We start from the raw sequence: 23,069 nt of genomic DNA, 5'->3' as shown, positions 1-23,069 counted from the left end.
TCTTAACAATAGATTTGGGCTCTTCTAGAATGATGCCCACTTAAAAACTAGGGATCATGTACTAAATAATAATGCAAGCATAGAAAAATGTATATTTAAAACAATCATGATACATGTGTGCAAAGCAAACACTTTCTCAGAAAATAAATGATAAATCAATATGCAAAACGTGTCGGTAGAGGAATGGACACCAGGCTTGCAAAAGAAAGCTATTGATTATTATCACATTAAGAGGAAATGCTGAGAACAGGACAGTCCCCTGGCAAGCCTAGAGACGTTCTGTGACTTGGGGGCAAACCCCCAAGTAACTCAGTGTTCTGGAATGAGATAAGATCAGTCACTCACTAGTAAGCATGTGTTAAACATTGAGGCTTAGTGCTTCTTCACGAGGGTTGTGGGGAAAGAACACACGAGAAAAGAGCACATGGCAGTCCTTAGCATGCAGCTCTCATATGTAGTCACCTTAACTCTCTATACCTGTTGTGTTTAACCTTAATAAACATCCGTTGCAAAAGGGGCTTGGGGCTACCCTGCACTTAAGGTTAGCTCCCCTCCCGCAAGCTTGTACTTCTAATCAATGTCACGCCTGGTTCCTTCCTGCGGCGACTGAGACCAGGGCCTTAGGGGTCACGACACCTAGAAATATAACTAGAAATATCTAGAAATATAACTTTCATAGTGATATCTTTAATACTAATATTCTATCTATGGCCATATTCTGCAATAGGAATCACTATGAAATGTTTAAATGCCTCTCAAAAATGAATATAAGGCATGAACTATATTAGTACCTGCCTTGCTAATCTTCTAGATTCCTAAAATATATTCAAAATCAAGACGACTTGCTCAGCTCAGCACCGGTAGCTCTGTCATTAGGGCACAGGCCACATGCACCAGGGCTGGTGCATTTGAACCCAGCCCGGGCTTGCTGAAAAACAATGACAACAAGAACAGAAAAATACCCGGTGTTGTGGCAGGCGCCTGTAGTCCCAGCTACTTGGGAGGCTGAGGCAAGAGAATTGCAAGAGTTTGAATATGTTGTGAGCTGTGATGCCACGGCACTCTCAAAAATAAAATAAAATAAAATAAAATACTTGAAGACTTGCTGAAATCTAAACTTCTGATTATAGGAGAAAATGTTTGTTTGTTTTTTAATTTATGAATCCACACGTCTAAACCCTAAAATATACACCAGTTTTGTAAGTCTGAAGAAATGACCAAACTTGTGATATACAGTTAATACTTTCTAGAATGTCATGACTATACTTAGCCCAACTGTGCTTTTTCCATTATGCCCCTGAAATGTCCTTCCATAATAACATAAATTAAAAAACATACAGTTATAGCTTAATATTGCCATCTATAATTCTGAGGTGGAGTTTATTTCCATACCACACAAGCTTGCCTTAGTGCTTTATTGTAAATAATTTACACTAGAATTGCTGCATCATGATACTGAGGTTAGAGAAATTGTTATTTAAGCAAACAAAAAAATCAATCCCAAATCATTTCAGACTTCCTGCTCTGTGATTTATCTTACAGCAAAGACTGGTGGGTGTGGGGCAGGAAGAAGATGACTGTGTGGATCTTGCTACAACAATTACTCATTTGGGGGCTCCTCTCTCTTATTATTAGTGAGACCCTCTTGCTGAAGCACACCCAGCCCCATCACGCCCTCTCTTCTCTCTCCTTGCTAATTCTAACTCCAGATTTCTCTTTTATAGTTTTCTCTCTTGATTTTCTGAAATCCAAATTTCCTTTTGTGAAACAAATAAATACCAAATAACTTCAATTGATAAGTAAATTTTAAAGAAAAATAAAACATGTCATTTTCATATTTCCTCATGAACTTAGAAGAAGAGAAACAGGAATAACTATGAGGGTTAAGATTTTCCACATGCACCTGCAGGGCAGGAGCGAGGGCACAGAACCCCAACTGAGAGAGGACACTGAGGTGAGGATACCACCAAGAATCAGTCACAAAACAAAGTAAGAACATCTTCAAATTTCATCATTGCTACACCTTCATTTCCTTTTTGGCTGCTACTAATTCATTTACTCGTTCTTCAATTGCTGGGCAGCATACTATGCATCAGCCACTGTGGTTGGTGCTCAGATTACAAAACTAAATAAAATATGAGAGTTTCAACCCTCAATTTGATCATATTTTAATGGGAGAACATATAAAATCAGTGACTATAACTCAACGTGAAAAATTAAATGAATGATGCTTAGGGTATTTGGAGAGGCAATAGGAACCTGACCCCATCCATCTGGGGGGATTAGCTTGGGCTTCCTGGAGGAAGTGGCCAATATTAAAGGATGGGATTAACAGAAGAGTATGGGACCGGTGGTGTGGGTAAGAACATTCTGCCAGGGGAATAACATGAGCAAAGGTGCAGCCAGGAAATCGTGAGCCTTGTGGAATTGGTAGCAGGAAACAGGAGATAGCAACCACAGAGTGGAAAGAAGTCACCATCTCTGCAGCCTTTCCCCCTGACTCGATAAGACCACCACCCTGCATATACACACAACTTGGACGGTCCTGAATTCTGTCACCATATTCTCCCTACACCTTTTCTTTTTTTATCGAGTCACAATTTAACTCTTCCGTTGTTATGTCTCTTTATCTGTGAATGGGTGAAATATCAAGGACCTTGCGGCACTGCAATGCAGCATTAAGGCATTTTTTAAATTTAATTTTTCTTAAATCATCACTGTATATTTATGGGATACAATGTAATGATTTGCTATACAATGTGGAACACTTAAATTAAACTGATTAACATAACTGTCACCTCACTTATTTTTTGTGGTCAGACATTTACAATATACTCTTACTTGTTTTGAAATGCACCCTTGCATTATATACATTAGGTGAGATCCCACAAAATGCTCTCCCTCCACTGGCCCTACCTCCTCCCCTCTCATCTCTTTCTTCTTTCCCCTCCTTCTTTCTGGACTACATTTGTGTTTTGTCATTCATATGAATGTGTGAGTAATTATATATTGGTTTTATAATAGTATTCAGTACATTGGATACTTTTTTTTCCCATTCTTGCAATACTTCACTAAGAAGAATATCTTCCAACTCCATCCAGGTTGGAAAAGATGTAAAGCTTCCATCTTTTTTAATGGCTGAATAGTATTCCATGGTGTACATATGCCACAGCTTATTAATCCATTCCTGGGTTAGTGGACATTAGGCTGTGTCCACATTATGGTGATTGTAAACTGAGCTGCAATAAACAGTATAATGCAAATGTCCTTATGATAAAATGATTTTTTTTTTCTGGGTAGATGCCCAGTAATGGGATCAAACGGGAGGTGTAATTTGAGTTCTTTGAGGATTCTCTATACTGCCTTCCAAAAAGGTTGTATTAATTTGTAGTCCCACCAGCAGTGTAAAAGTATTCCCTTCTCTCCACATCCATGCCAGCAACTACAGCTTTGAGACTTTGTGATGTGGGCTATGTTCAGTGGGGTTAGGCGTTATCTCAGGGTGGTTTTGATTTGCATTTTCCTGATGATTAGGGATGATGAGCATTTTTTCTTATGTTTGTTAGCCATTCATCTGTCTTCTTTAGAGAAAGTTCTATTCATCTCTCTTGCCTAGCAATAAAAGGGATTCTTGACTCTTTTTTTGTTGATTAATTTCAGTTCTCTGTAGATCCTAGTTATCAAGCTTTCGTATGATTCATAATAGGCAAATATCCCATTCTGAAGGTTGTCTATTTGTATTAGTTGTTGTCTGCTTAGCTGTACAGAAGCTTTTCAGTTTGATTAAGTCCCATTTGTTTATTTTTGTTTTTGTTGCAATTGCCACTGAAGTCTTCTTCGTAAAATATTTCCTCAGGCTGATGAACTTCAAGTGTTTTTCCCATACTTTCTTTGAGGATTTTTATGGTTTTATGCCTTAGATTTAGGTCTTTTACCCATCTTGAATCAATTTTTGTGAGTGGAGAAAGGTGTGGGTCCAGTTTCAGTCTTTTACATGTGGATACACAGTTCTTCCAGCACCATTTATTGAATAAGTATTCTTTTCCTCAGTGTATGTTCTTGTTTGGTTATCAAAGATCAGGTGGCTGTAAGATGTTAGTTTCATTTCATGGTTTTCTATTCAGTTGCAAATGTCTATGTCTCTGTTTTTGTGCTAATATCATGCTATTATGATCACTATGGACTTGTAGTACAGCCTAAAGTATAGCAGGGTAATACCTCCAGCTTTCTTTTTACTACTAAGAATTGCCTTGGCTATATGGGTTGTTTCTTGGTTCTGTACAAAACAAAAAATCATTTTTTCCTAATCTTGAAAGTATGATGTTGGTATTAAAGTGGAGATTGCACTGAATCTGTAGATTGTTTTGAATGTTCTTCCGTGTGTTAATGTGTCCTGCTATTTCTTCCCTTGTGGTTTCATAATTTTGTTTATAGAGGTCCTTTACCTCTTTTGTTAGGTATATTCTTACGTATTTTTTTTCTTTTTTTGAGACAGAGTCTCAATCTGTCACCCTTGGTAGAGTGCCATAGCATCACAGCTCACAGCAACCTCAGGCTCATGGGCTTAAGTGATTCTCTTGCCTCAGCCTCCCAGATAGCTGGGACTATAGGTGCCCACCACAATGCCTGGCTTTTTGTTATTGTTGTTGTAGTTGCCATTGTTGTTTGACAGGTCTGGGCTGGATTTGAACCCACCAGCTCCAGTATACGTGGCTATCACCCTAGACGCTGAGCTACAGACACTAAGCCTATTTCATATATTTTTTTTAAGTTACTGTGAAGGGAATTGTGTCCTTGATTAGTTTCTCGTCTTGGCTGTTACTAGCATATACCCATTTGTGGGGATTGGTTTTATATCCTGAGACATTGCTGTATTTTTGGATCACTTCCAAGAATCTTGTGCTTGAGTCTTTGGGGTTCTCTAACATCATGTCATCAGCAAAGAGTGAGAGTTTAGAGATCCCTTATGGCTGCATGGTATGCTATGGTATATATATACACCACAAATTGTTAATCCATTCATGGGTTGATGGGCCTTTGGGCTGCTTCCATGACTTCACAGTTATGAATTGGGCTGCAAAAATCATTCTGATACAACTGCCTTTGTTATAAAATGCTTTTTGATCACCTGGGTAGATACCTAGTAATGGAACTGTAGGATCAAATGGCAGGTCAACTTTTAGTTCCTTGAGAATTCTCCATACTTCTTTCCAAAAAGGCTATATTAGTTTGTAGTTCCATCAGCAGTGCAGAAGTGTTCCTTTCTCTCCACATCCAAGCCAAAATCCACAGTTTTGGGATTTTGTGATGTGGGCTAATCTTACTGGAGGTAGGTGAGATCTCAAAGTGGTTTTGATTTGCATTTCACTGATATTAAAAATGATAAGCATTTTTCACGTGTTTGTAGGCCCTGCTCCTATCTTCTTCAGAGAAGCTTCTGTTCAAGTATCTTTCCCCCCAACCCCAAATGGCGTTGTTTGTTTGTTTGTTATTGATTAGCTTGAGATCTCTGTGGATTCTAGTTATCAGACCTTCGTTGGAAACATAACCTGCAAAAATCTTCTCCCATTCTGAAGGTTGTCTATTTGCTTTACTTACTGTGCTCTTGGCTGTGCAAAAGCTTTTTAGTTTGATCAGGTCCTAGTAAAATATTTTTGGTATTACTTCAATTGCCAGGGACTACTCCTCATAAAATATTCTCCCTGGACAATATCTTCAAGAATTTTCCTTGTACTCTCTTCTAGTGTTTTTTTATAGTTTCAATCTTTTATCCAGTGAGAATCAATTTTTGTTAATGGTAAAAGGTGAGGGTCCAGTTTCAGTCTTCTATAGGTGACTAGCCAGTTCTCCCAGCATCATTTGTGAAATGGGGAATCTTTTCCCCAATATATGTTTTTGTTAGATTTATCAAAGATATCAAATGATGATATGTGCTTGGGTTCACTTCTAGGTTCTCTATTCTCTTCCATATATCTACATCTCTATTTTTGTGCCAGTACCATGCTGTTTTGATCACTATAGATTTATAGTATACTCTGAGGTCTGGCAACGTGATGCCTCCTGATTTGTTTTAATTTCTAAATAATGTATTGGTTATTCGAGTTTTTTTCAGATTCCATATAAAATGAATAACTATTTTTTCAAATTCTGTAAAGTATGACATTAGAGCTTTGATAGGGATTGCATTAAATCTGTAGATTGCTTTGGGTAGTATGGATATTTTAACAATGTTGATTCCTCCCATCCATGAGCATGGTGTTTTTCTATTTGTTAACATTTCCTCCTATTTCTTTTCTCAGGGTTTCATAGTTCTCATTATAGAGATCTTTCACATCCTTTGTGAGATAAATTTCCAGGTATTTCATATTATTTGGCACAACTGTAAAAGGAATAGAGTCCTAGACTATATTTTTAGTCTTGACTGTTTTGGGTATATATAAAAGCTACTGATTTGTAAGTATTGATTTTGTATCCTGAGACACTGCCATATTCCTTGATCACATCTAAGAGCTTTGTAGTTGAGTCCCTGAGGTTTTCCAGGTATAAAATCATGTCATCCATGAGAAGTGAGCATTTGACCTGTTCTGACCCCATTTGAATACACTTGATCCCCTTCTCTTGCATGATGGCAATGGCTAGAACATCCAGTACTATGTTGAATAGTGGTGGTGACAATGGGCATCTTTGTCTAGTTCCAGATCTGAGTGGAAATGTTTTGAATTTTACTCCATTCAATATGATATTGGCTGTGGGTTTGCTGTAGATGACCTCTATCAGCTTAAGAAACTTCCAATTTAAACCTATTTTCTTAAGCGTTCTGAACATGTTAGGCTGTTGGATATTATCAAAAGCTTTTGCTGCATCAAATGAGAGAATTACATGGTCTTTGGTTTTTATTTTATTTATGTGATGTATTATATTTATAGATTTACATATGTTGAACCAACCTTATAACACTGGGATAAAAACCAAGTTGATTATGATGTATATTTTTTTGATGTGCCATTGAATTCTGATTGCTAGTATCTTACTGAATATTTTTGCATCGATATTCATTAATGATATTTGTCTATCATTTTCTTTCTTTCTTGGGTCCTTTCCTGGTTTGGGGATCAGGGTGATATTTGCTTCATAGAATGTGTTAGAGAGGATTCCTTTTTCTATGTTTTGGAAAAGGTTATGTAGTATAGGTACTAGTTCCTCTTTAAAGGTTTGGTAGAATTCTGATATGAAGCCATCTGGTCCCAGACTTTTCTTTTTGGGAGATTTTGTATAGTTGATGCTATTTAAGTGCTCAATATAAGTATATTCAAAATTTCTAATTCTTTCTGGTTGAGTCTAGGAAGGTGGCATGCATCCAGGTATTTGTTCAAAGAACACATTTTTTGTTTTGTTGATCTTCTGAATGATTCTTTTGTTTTCAATTTCAGTTCATTCTGCTATAATTTTGGTTATTTCCTTCCTTCTGCTGGGTTTTGTGTTGGATTATTCTTCCTTTTCCAGTTGTATGAGATGATCCATTAGGTTGTTGAATTTCTCTCTTTCTGTTTTCTTGATGAAGACTTCTAATGCTATAAATTTCCTTCGTAGAACTGCCTTTCCCTTATCCCAAAGGTTTTGGTAATTTGTGTCTTCATTATCATTTTGTTCCAAAAATTCAATGATTTCCTTCTTAATCACGTCTTTGACCCAGCTGCCATTCAGCCTAAGCTAATTTAGTTTCCATGACTTTGTTTGAGTATGGAGATTTCTGTTGTTGTTGAGTTCAACACTTATTCCATGATGGTCTTAGAAGATATAAGGAATATTTCTATTCTTTTAAATTTGTTGACATTAGACTTGTGTCCTAAGATATGACCAATTTTGGAGGATGGTCCATGGGCTGATGAGAAGAATATGTATTCAGTATTATTAGGATGGAATATTCTCTAGATGTCTGTTAAGTCCATTTGTTCTACAGTCAAGTTTAAGTCCATTACTTCTTTGTTTAGTTTCTTGTTGGAGGGTCTATCCAGAACTGACAAAGTGGTGTGTAATTCTTCAACTGTTATAGTGCAGGAAGATATCAAATTGTTCATCTCCACTAGTGTTTTCTTTATAAATTAAGGAGCATTTAGGTAAGGTGCATAAATGTTAATTATTGAAATTTCTTCATGGTGAGTGCTTCCCTTGACAAATATGTAGTGCCCATCCTTGTATTTCCTTATCTTTGTTAAATCCTATTGTGTCTGCAAATAAAATTGCAACCCTTGCTTTTTTTCCGATTTCCATTTCCCTGTATTATAGATGTTCATCCTTTCACACTGAGTCGTTTTTTGCCCTTTGAGGTAAGATGAGTCTCTTTTAGGCAACAAATACGTGGCCTGCCTGAGTTTTTGTATCCAGTCAGTCAACCTGTGCCTCTTTAGAGGACAATTTAAGCCATTCACATTAATTGAGAGAATTGATCAGTATGGTAGTGTTTGGACTGTCATGTTTTTCAAAGGACTAGAGGATACTTTTAATTCTTTCATCATTGTGGAAGTTAGGTTTTGTTTGACAAATTCTGGGTGAGTTTACTTCGGTGATATCATTGTGCTGGTCACTATGGAAAATGGGTCTGAGTATTTCCCAGAGAAGGGGTTTAGTTACAGCAAATTTCCTCAACATGTATGTGTCAGTTAAGTATTTGATTTCTCCATCACGAATGAAACTCAGTTTAGCTGGATACAGGATCATGGGCTGAAAGTCGTTCTGTTTTAGAAGATAAAAAGTTGATGACCATCCTCTTCTGGCTCAAAAAGTTTTGTCTGAAAGATTCAGTCCTTGTAATATTTCTCCCTTTGTAATTAATGCTTTTCTACATCTAGCTGCTTGCACGATTTTCTCCTTCATATTAACATCAGCAAAGTTAATTACAATGTGTCTGAGAGATGCTTTATCTGGATTGAGTCATGCTAGGGTTCTGAAACTGCCTACTATCTGAATATCTGTATCTCTTTTTTTTTTTAATTAAATCATAGCAGAGTACATCAATGCAATCATGGGGTGCCATATGCTGGCTTTATATACAATTTGAAAATATTTTCATCAAACTGGCTAACATAGCCTTCACAGCATTCTCTTAGTTATTGTGTTTAGACATTTATATTCTACATTAAGTAAATTTCACATATACCCTTGTAAGATGCACCGTAGGTGTGGTCCCATGGAATACCCTCCCTCCACCCAATCCTTCCCCCTCCCCTCCCCTTCACTATCCTCTTTCCCCATATTCTTGAGCTATAATTGGGTTACAGCTGTCATATGAAAGCTATAGCTTGGTTTCATAGTAGGGCTGAGTACATTGGATACTTTTTCTTCCATTATTGAGATACTTTGTAAGAATATGTACCAGCTCCATCCATGTAAACCTGTAAGAGGTAAAGTCTCCATCTTTCTTTAAGGCTGCATAATATTCCATGGTGTACATATACCACAATTTATTAATCCACTCATGGGTTGATGGGCACTTGGGATTCTTCCATGACTGAATAATTATGAATTGGGCTACAATAACCATTCTGAAGTGCTTGATCCCTACTAGGAACTCTATAGAGATTTTACATAATTTAGGGCTGAGATGGAGAGAAGTCAGGTCAGCAAAGTGTCTTCTGTAAAGGCAGAATCAAAATCAAAGATGGGGGTATCTGTTTTCAGGAATAGAATTACAATTTCACAAGAAATTGATCTGAAGTTTCATGTCAGAAGAGGTCTGTGTGAATCAACACTATGCCAAGTTCAGCTGATGGAAGAAGGACAGTTACCAGTACAAGGAAAGTCACATCCCCCCCATGTTTGGCACTAATCAGCCTCCAGCTACTTCACCTGACAAGACATTGACACAGATTTACAGGTCAGCTACAAGGGACACTGACCAAGGTGGGAAGATGGCAGAGCATGAGGGACTTGAGATGTATTGGTAAAAATACTCAGATGTTACTACAACACAGCTGTCTTCAAATACTTGAAAGATTGTTGTGTAGAGAAAGAATTTGACTATACGTGTGGAGTTTTGGAAACAGCCTCAGGATCTCAGGGTGTCACATTTCAAGGAAGTAGAATTCTGTACATCAAAAACCAATCAGAACATTCTTGCTGATTTAGCAACTGATTTACATCTTTAGGAAAAGCATGTCCAATTTTGTCAGCCTTTAAAAACACTTATTAAAACTAGTCACAGGACAGAATACCTTGGTTATCAACAAGTTGGCACAGGACTAAGGTACTATCCATCTGGAGGAAGGTGGCAGAAAAGTGGGCTCAGAAAGGGCTGAGAACATGTCCCTGAAGGTCAATATGCATCTGACTCCTCACTTCAGCAGTCACTATAATGACCTCATGAATCTAAGAGGTAAACATTCTTAAAGGTCAATATCATTTACTAAGTAAAACATATTAAGTCACTTCTAGCCATTAATACTTCAACAAGAATATCAGATTAACTATCTTTTCACCTAGCACAATCTCCTAAATTTATGTATATTATTTTTACCTATTCCTAAGAATCTACATAACCAAAGCACACTTACATGGCATTAGAGTATGTTGGAAAGAATATAGACTATGGAGTCCAGGAGATGTGAAATTGAATTCCAGTTCTGCTACTAATACATATGACCTAAGACAAGACAGTTTTTGCCTCTGGGCAAAAACTTTTCCTACTGGTAATATAATTGTGAAAGCCACCAACACAGTGGTAAAGAGTAAAGAGTAAATGACAGAGTAAGGGCAAAGCATTAGTTTACTTTATGTAAACAATGTCCATTTGTTCTTTTCTTAACTCTTCTAGCCTTTTCCTCTTTCTTCTAAAATTCTACAATATAGAAATGGTGATACATAGTGAATAATATATTTATCATATTTTCCTCTGAGCTGGAGGGTATGGGTGGATGACAAGCTTTCAGGTAGAGGCAGGAATGAGGAAAGGGCCATAAATAATAAATAATATATATTAATATATATATAATATATATTATAAATACTATATATATATATATATTTTAATATAGTATATAGCCAAACTCAGAGCAGGTGGAGTGAGAGTTTCCAGTGGGGAGGTTTCTCAGAAGAGGAGAAAGTCCTTGGAAGGAGGACACAGGGACTCTAAAGATATACATCATTGATGCCACCATTCAACCTGTACCACCTACCCCTGTACTTTGGGATTGCAACCACATGGTGCGGAGTACATACAAAATGACATTGACATATGGAACCGAATAGAAAACCAGGAGATGAAACTAACATCTTACAGCCACCTGAACTTTGATAAACCAAACAAGAACATATACTGGGGGAAAGAATCCCTATCAATTTTGGAAATGGTGCTGGAAGAACTGGGTATCCACATGTAAAAGACTGAAACTGGACCCACATCTTTCTCCACTCACAAAAATTGATTCAAGATGGATAAAAGACCTAAATCTAAGGCATGAAGCAATAAAATCCTCAAAGAAAGTTGTGGGGGGGCTGGCTCGGCACCTGTAGCACAGTGGTTACAGTGCCAGCCACATAACACTAAGGCTGGTGGGTTTGAACCCAGCCTGGGCCTGCTAAACAACAATGAAAATTGCAACAAAAAATAGTTGGGCGTTGTGGCAGGCACCTGTAGTCCCAGCTACCTGGGAGGTTGAGGTAAGAGAATCATGTAAGCCTAAGAGTTTGAGGTTGCTGTGAGTTGTGATAGTACAACACTCTACCAAGGGCAACATAGTGAGACTCTGTCTCAAAAAAAAAAAAGGTGTGGGGAAAACACTTGAAGCTATTGGCCCGGGGAAAGATTTTATGAGGAAGCCTTCCACAGCAATTGCAACAACAACAAAAATTAAAAAAACAGGACATAATTAAGCTGAAAAGCTCCTGTATGGCTAAGGAGACAACAACCAAAGCAAAAAGACAACCTACACATGGGAAAGGATATTTCACATTATGAATTGGACAAAACCTTGATAACTAAAATCTATAGAGAATTCAAATTAATCAACATAAAAAGAGCCAACAATCCCTTAGATCACTGAGCAAGAGAGATAAATAGAACCTTCTCTAAAGAAGACAGATAAATGGCTAATAAACATAAGAAAAAATGCTCATTGTCCCTAATTCTTTTCTTTTATTAAATCATAAACACATAGATATATACATTATTGCATTTATGGGGTACAATGTGCTGATTTCATATAGAATTAGGAATGCTTACATCACAGTGGTTAATATATACCTCATCTCTTTTACTTAATTATTGTGTTAAGACTTTTATACTCTATACTAATAGATCCAACATGTACCCTTGCATTAGAGAAATGCAAATTAAAACCACCCTGAGATATCACCTAACCACAGTGACAATGGCCCACATCACAAAATCCCAAAACTGCAGATGCTGGCATGGATGTGGAGAAGAGGGAACACTTTTACACTGCTGGTGGGACTGCAAACTAATACAACCTTTTTGGAAGGCAGTCTGGAGAACCCTCAAAGAACTCAAACTAGACCTTCCACTTGATCCTGCAATCCCATTACTGGGCATCTACCCAGAAGGAAATAAAATCCTTTCACCATAAGGACACTTGCACTAGACTGTTTATCACAGCTCAATTTACAATCACCAAAATGTGGAAACAGACTAAATGCCCAGCAACCCAGGAATGGATTAACAAGATGTAGTATATGTACACCATGGAATACTATTCAGCCATTTTAAAAAATGGAGACTTGACATCTTTTGTATTAACCTGGATAGAAGTGGAAGACATTATTCTTAGTAAAGCAACACAAGAATGGGCAAGCAAGAATCCTATGTATTCAATTCTGATATGAGGACAATTAATGACCTAGTACATGGTGGGGGGTGGAGGAAGGGGAGAGCAGAGAGAGGGAAGGAGGGAGGGGTAAGGGGTCATGGTGTGTGACACACCTTTTGGGGGCAGGACACAATTATAGGAGGGTCTTTATCTAACAAATGCAATCAATGTAACCTGATTCTTTGTACCCTCAATAAATCCCCAACAATAAAAAAAATGAGATAAGGACTGCCATAGAAAATTATTTGGTAAAATTTAAATTTCATAATTCCCAAGGTTCATCTAGGTGACTGTACATAATTTAGAGACAGAATTTGGTTCTGAGTTGTTTCTACTACCTTGTAGTTGTGTGTGACTTTTCTAATAACAGCAATGACACCACTAGCTCATACTAATTGAGTACTTACCATGGGCTAGGCACAGTTTCAAGAGCATTGCCTGTATCAACTCAATCCTCACAACAACTTATGAGATGCACACCATTATCTTCATTTTACAATCGGAGAAACTGAGCCATAAAGATGAATAACTAGGCCACAGTTGCCTAAGACCCTAAATTTACTCATGTTAAATAGTGTAAAAATTCTTACAAAAATATTTTTCACCATAAAATGAGATATTCTATTTGAAAATGTATAATCTGGACATCACTACATGACGGTTACTAAAGATAAATCAAGATATCAACATGGCATTGGTCTGAGTTTGTTATCCTGATGGGTATTTTCCCTCAGTTCATCCTCCTACAAAACTACTGTATTCATTGAAGAACAATGACTTCTTCAGACATCAGGTAATGAGAGTTCTCTTTCAGCAAGACTTCCATTCAGAGTCTACTGATCAGAACTGTGTCTTTCACTGGAACAGTTTTGCCTCTCCACTCTTTGTGAGTCTACGTGAGTCAGAAAAAGAAATCTGCCTCAATTGCCAGAGGTTGAAGGAAAAAGCATTAAAGCACGTTTTTCTTATTCCTATAGATGTGTGATTAGAAGATATATATATATATGATCCACATACTTTTAGACAATCTTATTCAAAAGAAAATTAGACTATGGTATCCTAATACTTCGCTGCACCAGTGGCTAGAAGGATAATTACAACTTAGGCTAGTTTTTAAAAAATTGTTTTGCTGAGAAAGCAGTACCTGCTTTCTGGAAACTGGCCTTCAGAGAGAAATGGTGCCTAAATGAGTCAGCAAATGAAAACAACAAGGAAGGGGGAGAAGAAGAGAACAATGTGAAGAGTCAAGACTCTCTCCGATGCTCCTCACTCATCAGCTTGCGCAAGACAGCAAGAGGCAGAAAGTGACCACAGGAAATCCCTCTTAAAGCAAAACAGGGTGTGAGTTTGCTCTTACATATTTTATCTTCCATTTGATCCATATTAACTCTTTTCTCCACAATACTGTCTCAAATATGAAAAATTATTTTTCCTTAGCCTATGGAATTATTTGTATGAGGATGGTTCCACTAGGTGACTCTGCAAATCTAGGAATGCATGTCCCATTAACATGATCAGCAAAGCGTGACATGAATTTACAGCTATACATGCCAGGTGACAAGTCAGCATTGGCACCTGAAAGCAGAGTGTAGGTGACAGTGGCTCACTCTGCGTTCACCCCTCAGTCATCAGGATGGGGTGATGAAATGTCAGGGCACATTTATCCCCCAGTCTTCTTGTCAAATGCAGATGCTTAATTCACTGACTCTCGGTATTGGGAGCCTTACACGTATTGAGGATAGAAGTCCATCAGGAAAAAAAACACTATTAAGGCCTATCATAACTTCTTGGGCTGAGAACTTCTGGGCCAAGTCTCATGTGCTCTTGGAATGAGAAAAGATGGAATTCAAGGTGCCTGTCCACTCACAAGAGGGACAAGCATCTCATCTGAGGGGGATGACCTGTAGTGGAAATTGAATCTAACCATGAATCCTGCACTTGAATGAAGCAAAGAAAATATTCAATTAATTATGGGGACAAAACCCCAACAAAAGGAAATCATGAAAGGAATCATTCTTAAGTCTTTTGAAACTAGACTTATCCTTGGGCGGCACCTGTGGCTCAAGGGGTAGGGCGCCAGTCCTATATGCTGGAGGTGGCGGGTTCAAACCCAGCCCCGGCCAAAAACCAAAAAAAAAAAAAAAAAAAAAAAGAAACTAGACTTATCCAAACTCCTAGGAAGTACCCTGGAGGAAACAATCTTAAACTAGAAACGGGAAGAGAGTGGAAGGCAGAGCTGCGCTCAGATTCCTGCGGAGACATGCTACGGCTTGTGCAACTCACTCCCCTCTCAGAGCCTATTTCTTCATCGTTACAATACTGGACACTACTACGTTTATATAAGAAAATGTTGTCCCCTTGAAGAAAAGAGACTACAAAAGGCACAGCCCCATTGAGTCAAGGTTTGGACAGCAGACCAGCCTGTTCACGTAATTAAAATAGTTCTGCTGTCTCCAGCTGGATCCAGCCTGGGGTGGCGGCTCCCACTCACCTCTTCCTCAGGACAGTTCCTGAGGGTAGAGCACAGCTGAAGGATAAAGCAAGGCACAGGGGTACACAGAATGCCCTACTTAAAGAATGATGGTGCCAATTGGAGTGAGAAAAAGGAGTAATTAGTTGGAAAAGGAATATAATGGCCCCTGGGGTCGTAGTGTTCGTAGACGGTCTATTAAAAAAAAGTAGTCTTTATCATCAGAAAATGTCCTTACATAGTTTTTGAACCCAAAAGTTTCTTTCAATCACGAGCATGCTTTAACACAGCCTGACAAATCCAGACGTGCTTGAAATTTAACGAACATTGCCACACACCTAACACACAGGCAAACAAACTACTCCTATGTAATCTGTACTGACATAATTGAAAATGGGTCTTCATTTATTTAAGTAGCACAGTTTTGACGTAATGCGAACATTTTCATAAGCGGCACAACACATGTTCAATCAAAATTTACAGAGGTCTCCCCTGCCTGGTGGACTCTTCCCTCACCTATAAGAACGCCGTTTTGGAAATGAAGGAACAAACAGGAGAAGGAGGTGGTATTAAGTTTCAGTTCTGCACAATGGCACCTTTAACAAACCTGCCAACTAGTGAAAAACTAAATAGAGTGGTTTGAAAAAAATCGTTAATGCTGCCAGTTAATGTTAATAGGACTCTGGGGTAATAAGAACTTTCAATGACTCAATATTTATAAATGCTACTGTTGTCCTGCAAAACATATGTCTTAGACTCCTAAGAGATGTGGGTACCTTTTGCTATAACGGAGAAGGTATAAATTTTAAATGGAGGAAAGAAGAAGTTAGGAAAACAAAATGAAATAGATATACATGAGCACTTGGTGGTCTTGAATTTGAATATCACTTGGATATGACTGGGTAACTTGTCCAGGTTTTCATTTTAACCAGTGTCTTAAACATAGAGAAAACATTCAAATGTATAACACAATTTTTGTCTTTCTCCTTGAAAGTTTGCCACTTTCTAGATGCAGGTGCCAAAAAAAGGGCTAAATTTAAAATTTGAGATATCAAAATAACTGAGTTTGTGTTCACAACTCCGATAGTGTAATCATAACTCCAAATGATTGAGAAACAATAACATTAGTGAAGTGACGTCAAGTCTCAATTAAAAGTCAGTGTTTCCATTACCCACCCACAGTATTTTCAGGAGTTTATATATAACTTGATCATTAAAAAATGTTCTAGGCTGAAAACCTGGTCTGTGTCAATCTTGGACTAAACTAGTTTGCAAAGCTCTGAAGATTGTTTGTTCTCTTTTATCCTTTTTCAAGAATGTACTAATTTTAAATGCTACACATAAAACTGAACCAAAAAAATTTTAAACACCTGATGAGCCAATGCTATTACATGCATCACTAGTTTTTCAGAAGAAATTTATGATTTCTATAAACTCACCTTTTTAAGGTGCCTGTGGTTAGAAGTAAAAAACTCAAATTTATTTTTTAACTCAATCTTTAACATACCCCTCTAGTGGTTACTTCGTCAAAAATATAGGAACTTCAAATTGGAACTTTAACTTTTTTTGTAGAAATAAACTTCAAATTGGAATTTAACTTTGTAGAAATAAAGTCTACTATTATGCCTTCCATTAAATTGGTCTTCGTGGAATAGTGCTTTCATACAGGGACATTAAAAAAAAAAGGACAAGGAAGACATTATATTGGATTCTGACATGTTAAAGTTATATTGCAGTGAAGAATAATAGTTAAGGACATTTGAGCACAAATGAAAACGTTTTTGTTTTTTTTTTTGAGACTCACTCTGTCACCCAGACAGAATACAGTGGCACTTCTGTACTCACTGCAACTTCCAACTCCTGAGCTCAACTGATCCTTGTCCTCAGCCTCACAAGTAGCTGGGACTACAACACATCACCATACCTGGCAAGTCTTCCTTAATATTTTTTTTTTGGTAGAGAGACATGGACTTGCTATGTAAATCAGGTGAATGAATATTTTCAGAATTGAGAAACTTGTACATTTATAAACTCAAACATCAACAAGCTGTGGTATATGTACACCATGGAATACTATTCAGCCATTAAAAGGATGGAAGTGGAACACATTATTCTTAGTAAAGCATCACAAGAATGGACAAGCAAGAATCCTATGTACTCAATTCTGACATGAGGACAATTAATGACCTAGTACACAGTGGGGGGTGGGGGACGGGGAGAGCAGAAAGAGGGAAGGGGGGGTCATGGTGCGTGACACACCTTTTGGGGGTGGACACAATTATAAAAGGTACTTTACCTAACAAATGCAATCACTGTAACCTGGTTCTTTGTACCCTCAATGAATCCCCAATAATAATAAAAAAAATACTAACAATCTAGTAAGTTATAATGTATCTATAATTAAATACTTCTAATATGAATAACTCATTTTAAAAAATATTTTTTTTATTTAGACAACACCTATAGTTATAAAAGTCTTCCTTATAGTCCTAGGAGGGCCTCATTAAGAGTTATCCAAAGGATTTCGGATAAAGAAGCACTATAAAATATTGCTAACTTTTCTACTATGTCCACAAAGGTTTGAACCCAGTGAAATACAATAAATGTTCTTTATTACTATAACATAATCAAAATATCTTTTATTTAAACATTATGCTTTATTAACATTTTAATAATGTTATAAGGTTGGTTTTTATTAAACATTAAAACTATATCTTAACAAATGAATATTATTTAGGCACAAAAATGAATAAAATATTGATACATGCTATAATATGAAAGAACCTTGAAATTATGCTAAAAAAAGCAGTCACAAAGGCCACTAATTGTATAATTTTATTTATATTAAGTGTCCAGAATAGTCAAATCTAATAAAGTAGATTAGTGGTTGCCTAGGGTTGGTTGGGAAGGGAACGGGAAATAACTATTCATAGAGCTAAGCTTCTTTTGCAGATGATGACAGTTTTGGCATTAGACTGTGGTGATGGTCGCAAAACCTTTCACATACACTAAAAACCACGGAATTGTATACTTTAAAATGGGTGAATTTTATGGTAACAACCATACCTTAAATAATAGCTCTTGAATAAAAAAAATGCCCTATCTTTTAATAGGCATTATTTTAAAAGAACCTCTTAACTCAATGAAGTGGCCAAAATAAACACTAACTTCAGCTCATCTAAATACATTTTAGATACATCTAACTGTATCTAAAAATTATGCAGTGAGGGATAATGGATAATTTACAAATATAAATTTTCCTAAAAAATCCCTCACTATATTTAAGTTAATACTCTTTCATCTATGAAGAATTTTGGTTTCCTTTTTATTTCACAGGAAAGGGTAGGTTTACTTCGTGTTATGTGTGCTTGCCCTTATGAAAACTCAGGAAATTTCAAACCCACAAATGGGCTCTTCAAAGAAAAACTGACAAGTTAAAGCTGTTACTATAGTCTATTTCAAATATCCCAGGGTTTCTAAAGAAACCTTAACTTAAAATGTATGGATTGCATTCCATCTACTTGAAAGGCTTTTTTTTTTTTTTAAGTGACTATCACACCCCCTAACTGGATGTTTCAGATAATAACTTCAAAATACAACAGACATAAGACATTATTTCCCTATGAATACCAATAAAAAACTTCTCATTTGGAAAAAGAAACAGTATCATTACATTTTTCCCAAAAAAGCATCAGAAATATTATATTGTGCTTTACAATAGGACTGATGCCATTATCACATAATAATATAAAGTTATCCAATTTTTGCACTCATTCGTCATGTCAGGAATTATACATGTCTTTTTTACTAGCTATACTGTAGGCTGCAAAAACCGTGTGTAAATTTTGATTTTTAGGTTAAGCTCAATGATAATGACTTACAAGACATATAGAAACCTGATATCTAATACATGTTGAAGATTCATGAAAAAACTTAATCTCATGACCCAATTTTCCATGACAAGGCTTTTTCATATGTCCTTTTACTATACCAGATTTCTGAATGACCAAACTATTCCATGGGTGTATTGACACATAGCTTTATTATGCACATACATAATATGAAAAATAAAACACCACAATACTCACAGTTGTACCCAGGTGTAATACGGTGTTGAGCTTCAAGGCTGGCCAATGTGATGTGAAAAATGATGTGCAGCAACAGGAAGGAAAGGCTGGTGAAGCACAGAGACTTCAGTAACCGTCCCGTATGTCCTAGGGGATGCAAAGCATAGAGATTTTATAAGACAACTTAAAATTTATTACTATGATGATGATGATGATGATGATTATAGATAGAGTCTCACTCTGTTGCCCCTAAGAGTGTCATGGCATCACAGCTCACAGCAACCTTAAATTCCTGGGCTTAAGTGATTCTCTTGACTCAGCCTCCCAAGTAGCTGGGACTACAGGCACCCATCACAATGCCCGGTTAATTTTTTAATTTTTAGTACAGACAGGGTCTCTCTTGCTCAGGCTTGTCTCAGACTCGTGAGCTTCAGTGATCCACCCATCTCAGCCTCTTAGAGGGCCAGGATTACAGGTGTGAGCCACAATACCCATCCCAAGAACTTAAGATCAAACACATTCCTTCTATCTTTTGTACAGTTCCTCATAGAACATGTTTCCATATAACCTATCTTGTAGACTGACTCAAAAGTATATGCAATATAATAATTATACTACCTTAAGGGAGCTACCTTATTCCCTTTGTAATACTATATAATTGGCTTTACATTCATTAAAAATTCTCTGTAAAAGAAATATGCTTTCCTATTTAGACATGACATGCTGCTATGGAACCACAAAAAAAAGCCCTTGCCCAAAAAATTTTATAAGGAAATGATGACAACTTTGAAGAAACAGATAACCAACCCCTATCTAATAAAAATAGCTTTGGAAAGTAGAAAAGAAGGAGACCTGCCTAAAACATTTTATGAATTTTGAGTAACTTTAATTTCAAAATAAAATAAGCCTGGAAAAAAATTATAAGCCCATTTGACTTGTGAACATTGCACAAATTTAAGAAAAGGAGAAACAACTCAAATAGCATAGTAAAAATATAATGCTTGTTGCAGAAAAACAAATGTGGTTAACATTAACAAATCGATAAGTGTAATTTATACATTAGGGGGCTGATATCCTGATCTTCTTAACACATACAGAGGTAACATTTCATAAAGGTCAAAACCTATTTATAATTTCTAAAACACTAAGAATACTAGGAATAAAAGGAAACATTCTTAAAGAATTTATAACATCACTAAAAGAAACATCCTGCTCATGTTGAAATTTTAGACATAGCCCTTCCACTGTCAAGAGAATAATCAAAAGACATAATAACATATCCCTGGATGTACAGGCCAATTCCATGAGATGAGAAAAAGAATAAAAAGTCTTAATAACTAGAATTGTTTGCAGGTAATATGATCAAAAGGAATTACTTTCAGATGATATCATCATCAATACTGGATGTCAAACTGAATCCATAGACCAACTACTAGAACAAATATAAGAATTTAAGAAATGATTCAGAAACATCAATTTATCTCTTCTACAGCAGCAATAATCAAATAGAAAACAAGAGACAACTTTATTAGCAATCAAAACTGAATTGTAATGGTGTTGTCAATGTGTCAGTATTCTACAGGATAGGAGATAAGCCTCAGTTTTTGAATCAACACTGATGTGGGTGTTGCTATGAGTTCACAGATGTTATTAAAGTCCATAATTAACCGACATTAATGAAGGTAGACTATCCTCCATAATCTGGGAAGGCCTGAAGTTAGAAGGCCTGAAAACCAGGCTGAGGGGCTGTGTGTGTGTGTGTGTGTGTGTGTATAACACAAAAGAAACTCTATTACCTGTAGAGAATTCTAGCCTGTGCCATTATGCCATGAATTTTGGTTGCCCATAATCTTCCCTTCCTGTGAAATTCCTCAGTCAGCTCACGTAATCCATTGTGTGAGTAAATAATTCTTTGAAATAAGTCATATACAGAGAAACATATATATCCCATGGGTACTGGTACTGCAGTTGAAACTCAACTGATAAGAGTATTTAAGAATTAAAATATAAAAAAGTGTATAAGATTTTTATGGACAAAATTATAAAAAGTAAAAAAGCAAATAGGAGATATAAATAAATGAAGATATATCTATTGCATTCCATATGAAATGACTTTATATGATAAAAATGTCAATTTCTCTCAAATTTATTAAAAATTCAATACAATTTCAGGGAGTGGAGGGAGGAGGGTGAGGGGAGGGAGGGCAATTGGTGGGACCACACCTACAATGCATCTTGCAAGGATACATGTGAAACTTACTAAATGTAGAATATAAATGTCATAACGCAATAACTAAGAAAATACGAGGAAGGCTATGTTAACCAGTTTGGTGAAAATATTTCAAATTGTGCATAAAACCAGTGCATGATGCCCCAAGATTGCATTAATGTACACAGCTATGAATTAATAAAAAAAAAAAAAATCAATACAATTTCAAATAAAATGCCAATAAAAACTTTTACACATTCAATAAACATATTTCAAAATACATAAAATTCCAGCTGTGGTGGTTCACGCCTTATAATCCTATAAGCACTTAGGGAGGTGGAGATGAGAGATTCACTTGAGGCCATCATTTTGAGACCAGCCTGAGAACATACAGAATCCCTGTCTCTACAAAAAGCAGAAAAAATTGCTGAGCATGGCAGCTCATGCCTGTAGTCCCATCTACTCAAGAGGGTGATATAGAAGGATCACTTGAGCCCAGGACTTTGAGGTTGCAGTGAACTATGATAACACCATGGTAGCAGGTAAAAGAGCAAGATCTTTACCCCTGTCTATGTATATACATACAGAGATACATAAGAATGCTTTGGAGAGGTCAACAAATTTACTTTAAAATGTATTAAATGTAATTCAAAGTATAAAACTCAATGAATTTCCATGTCAATTTTGAAATCTTTAGAAATAGGGTCAAAAATAGGTGAAGTTGTCCTGTCCTACTAGACATTGTTATGCTATAAACCCGTAAGTTAAAACAAACAAAAATTTAAGATTCCTATGGAGAAGACAAAAAATCCAATGGAATACCATATATTGCTCAGAAACATACCAATGTATTTATACTAACTTAATAAAAGTCAAAGTCAACTCTACAAATTAAGAGGAAAAGAGCAACAGCAGCAAGGTAGAAGGATAGGAGGTTCCAGCTCTCATTTCTCCACAGAAACACCAATGTGGAAGCCCCAGAGGCTGTTCAAGTTTCTAGCACCACCATAGAACAAAGAAAATACAAAAGTGAACATACTGAAGAGGGTGAGAAAAACCATTCACTTTATCCATGTCACCCTTCTCCAAAGGAGGCATAGCTTGGTGCCAAGAGGCCTGGGTTGACCTTCAATTTCTCCCACTGGGGAAAACAAGAGTAATGTGAGTGCCTAGTTTTCCCAGTCTTGCAGGATATACAAAGAACCAAGAAAATCTGACCAATTCCCAAAGGAAAAGATAATCAACTGGTGCCAACAATGAAACTGTGGAGATACTGGAATTATTAGAAAATTATTTTAAAGCATCCATTATAATCATGCTCTATAATGTAAAAGTAAGCAATGTTGAAATAAGTGGAATGATCAAAGTTGTGAGCAGACACATAGAAACTATAAAAAAATAAAAATTTTAGAACAGAAAAAATACAATATTGTACTGAAATTAAACATTATCTGATGTGCTCAAAAGCAGAGTGGAGATGGCAAAGGAATGACTCAGTAAGC

General features: G+C 36.5%; 1 protein-coding gene across 3 annotated transcripts in view; it reads right to left on the bottom strand.

Annotated features, from left to right (window-relative positions):
- Positions 1–23,069, bottom strand: part of PIEZO2 (piezo type mechanosensitive ion channel component 2) — a 459,894-nt gene that overhangs the window by 308,734 nt on the left and 128,091 nt on the right. For all 3 annotated transcript variants that reach the window (XM_053571827.1, XM_053571828.1, XM_053571829.1), the window contains exon 3: positions 19,380–19,505. In XM_053571827.1, coding sequence (XP_053427802.1) covers positions 19,380–19,505 — 126 coding nt within the window. The remainder of the gene's footprint in view (positions 1–19,379; positions 19,506–23,069) is intronic.

Source organism: Nycticebus coucang, chromosome 19, assembly GCF_027406575.1.
Source record: "Nycticebus coucang isolate mNycCou1 chromosome 19, mNycCou1.pri, whole genome shotgun sequence".
NCBI classification, from domain to species: domain Eukaryota; kingdom Metazoa; phylum Chordata; class Mammalia; order Primates; family Lorisidae; genus Nycticebus; species Nycticebus coucang.
Note: the sequence above shows the minus strand (reverse complement) of the source record. Positions and strands in the feature narration are given on the sequence as shown.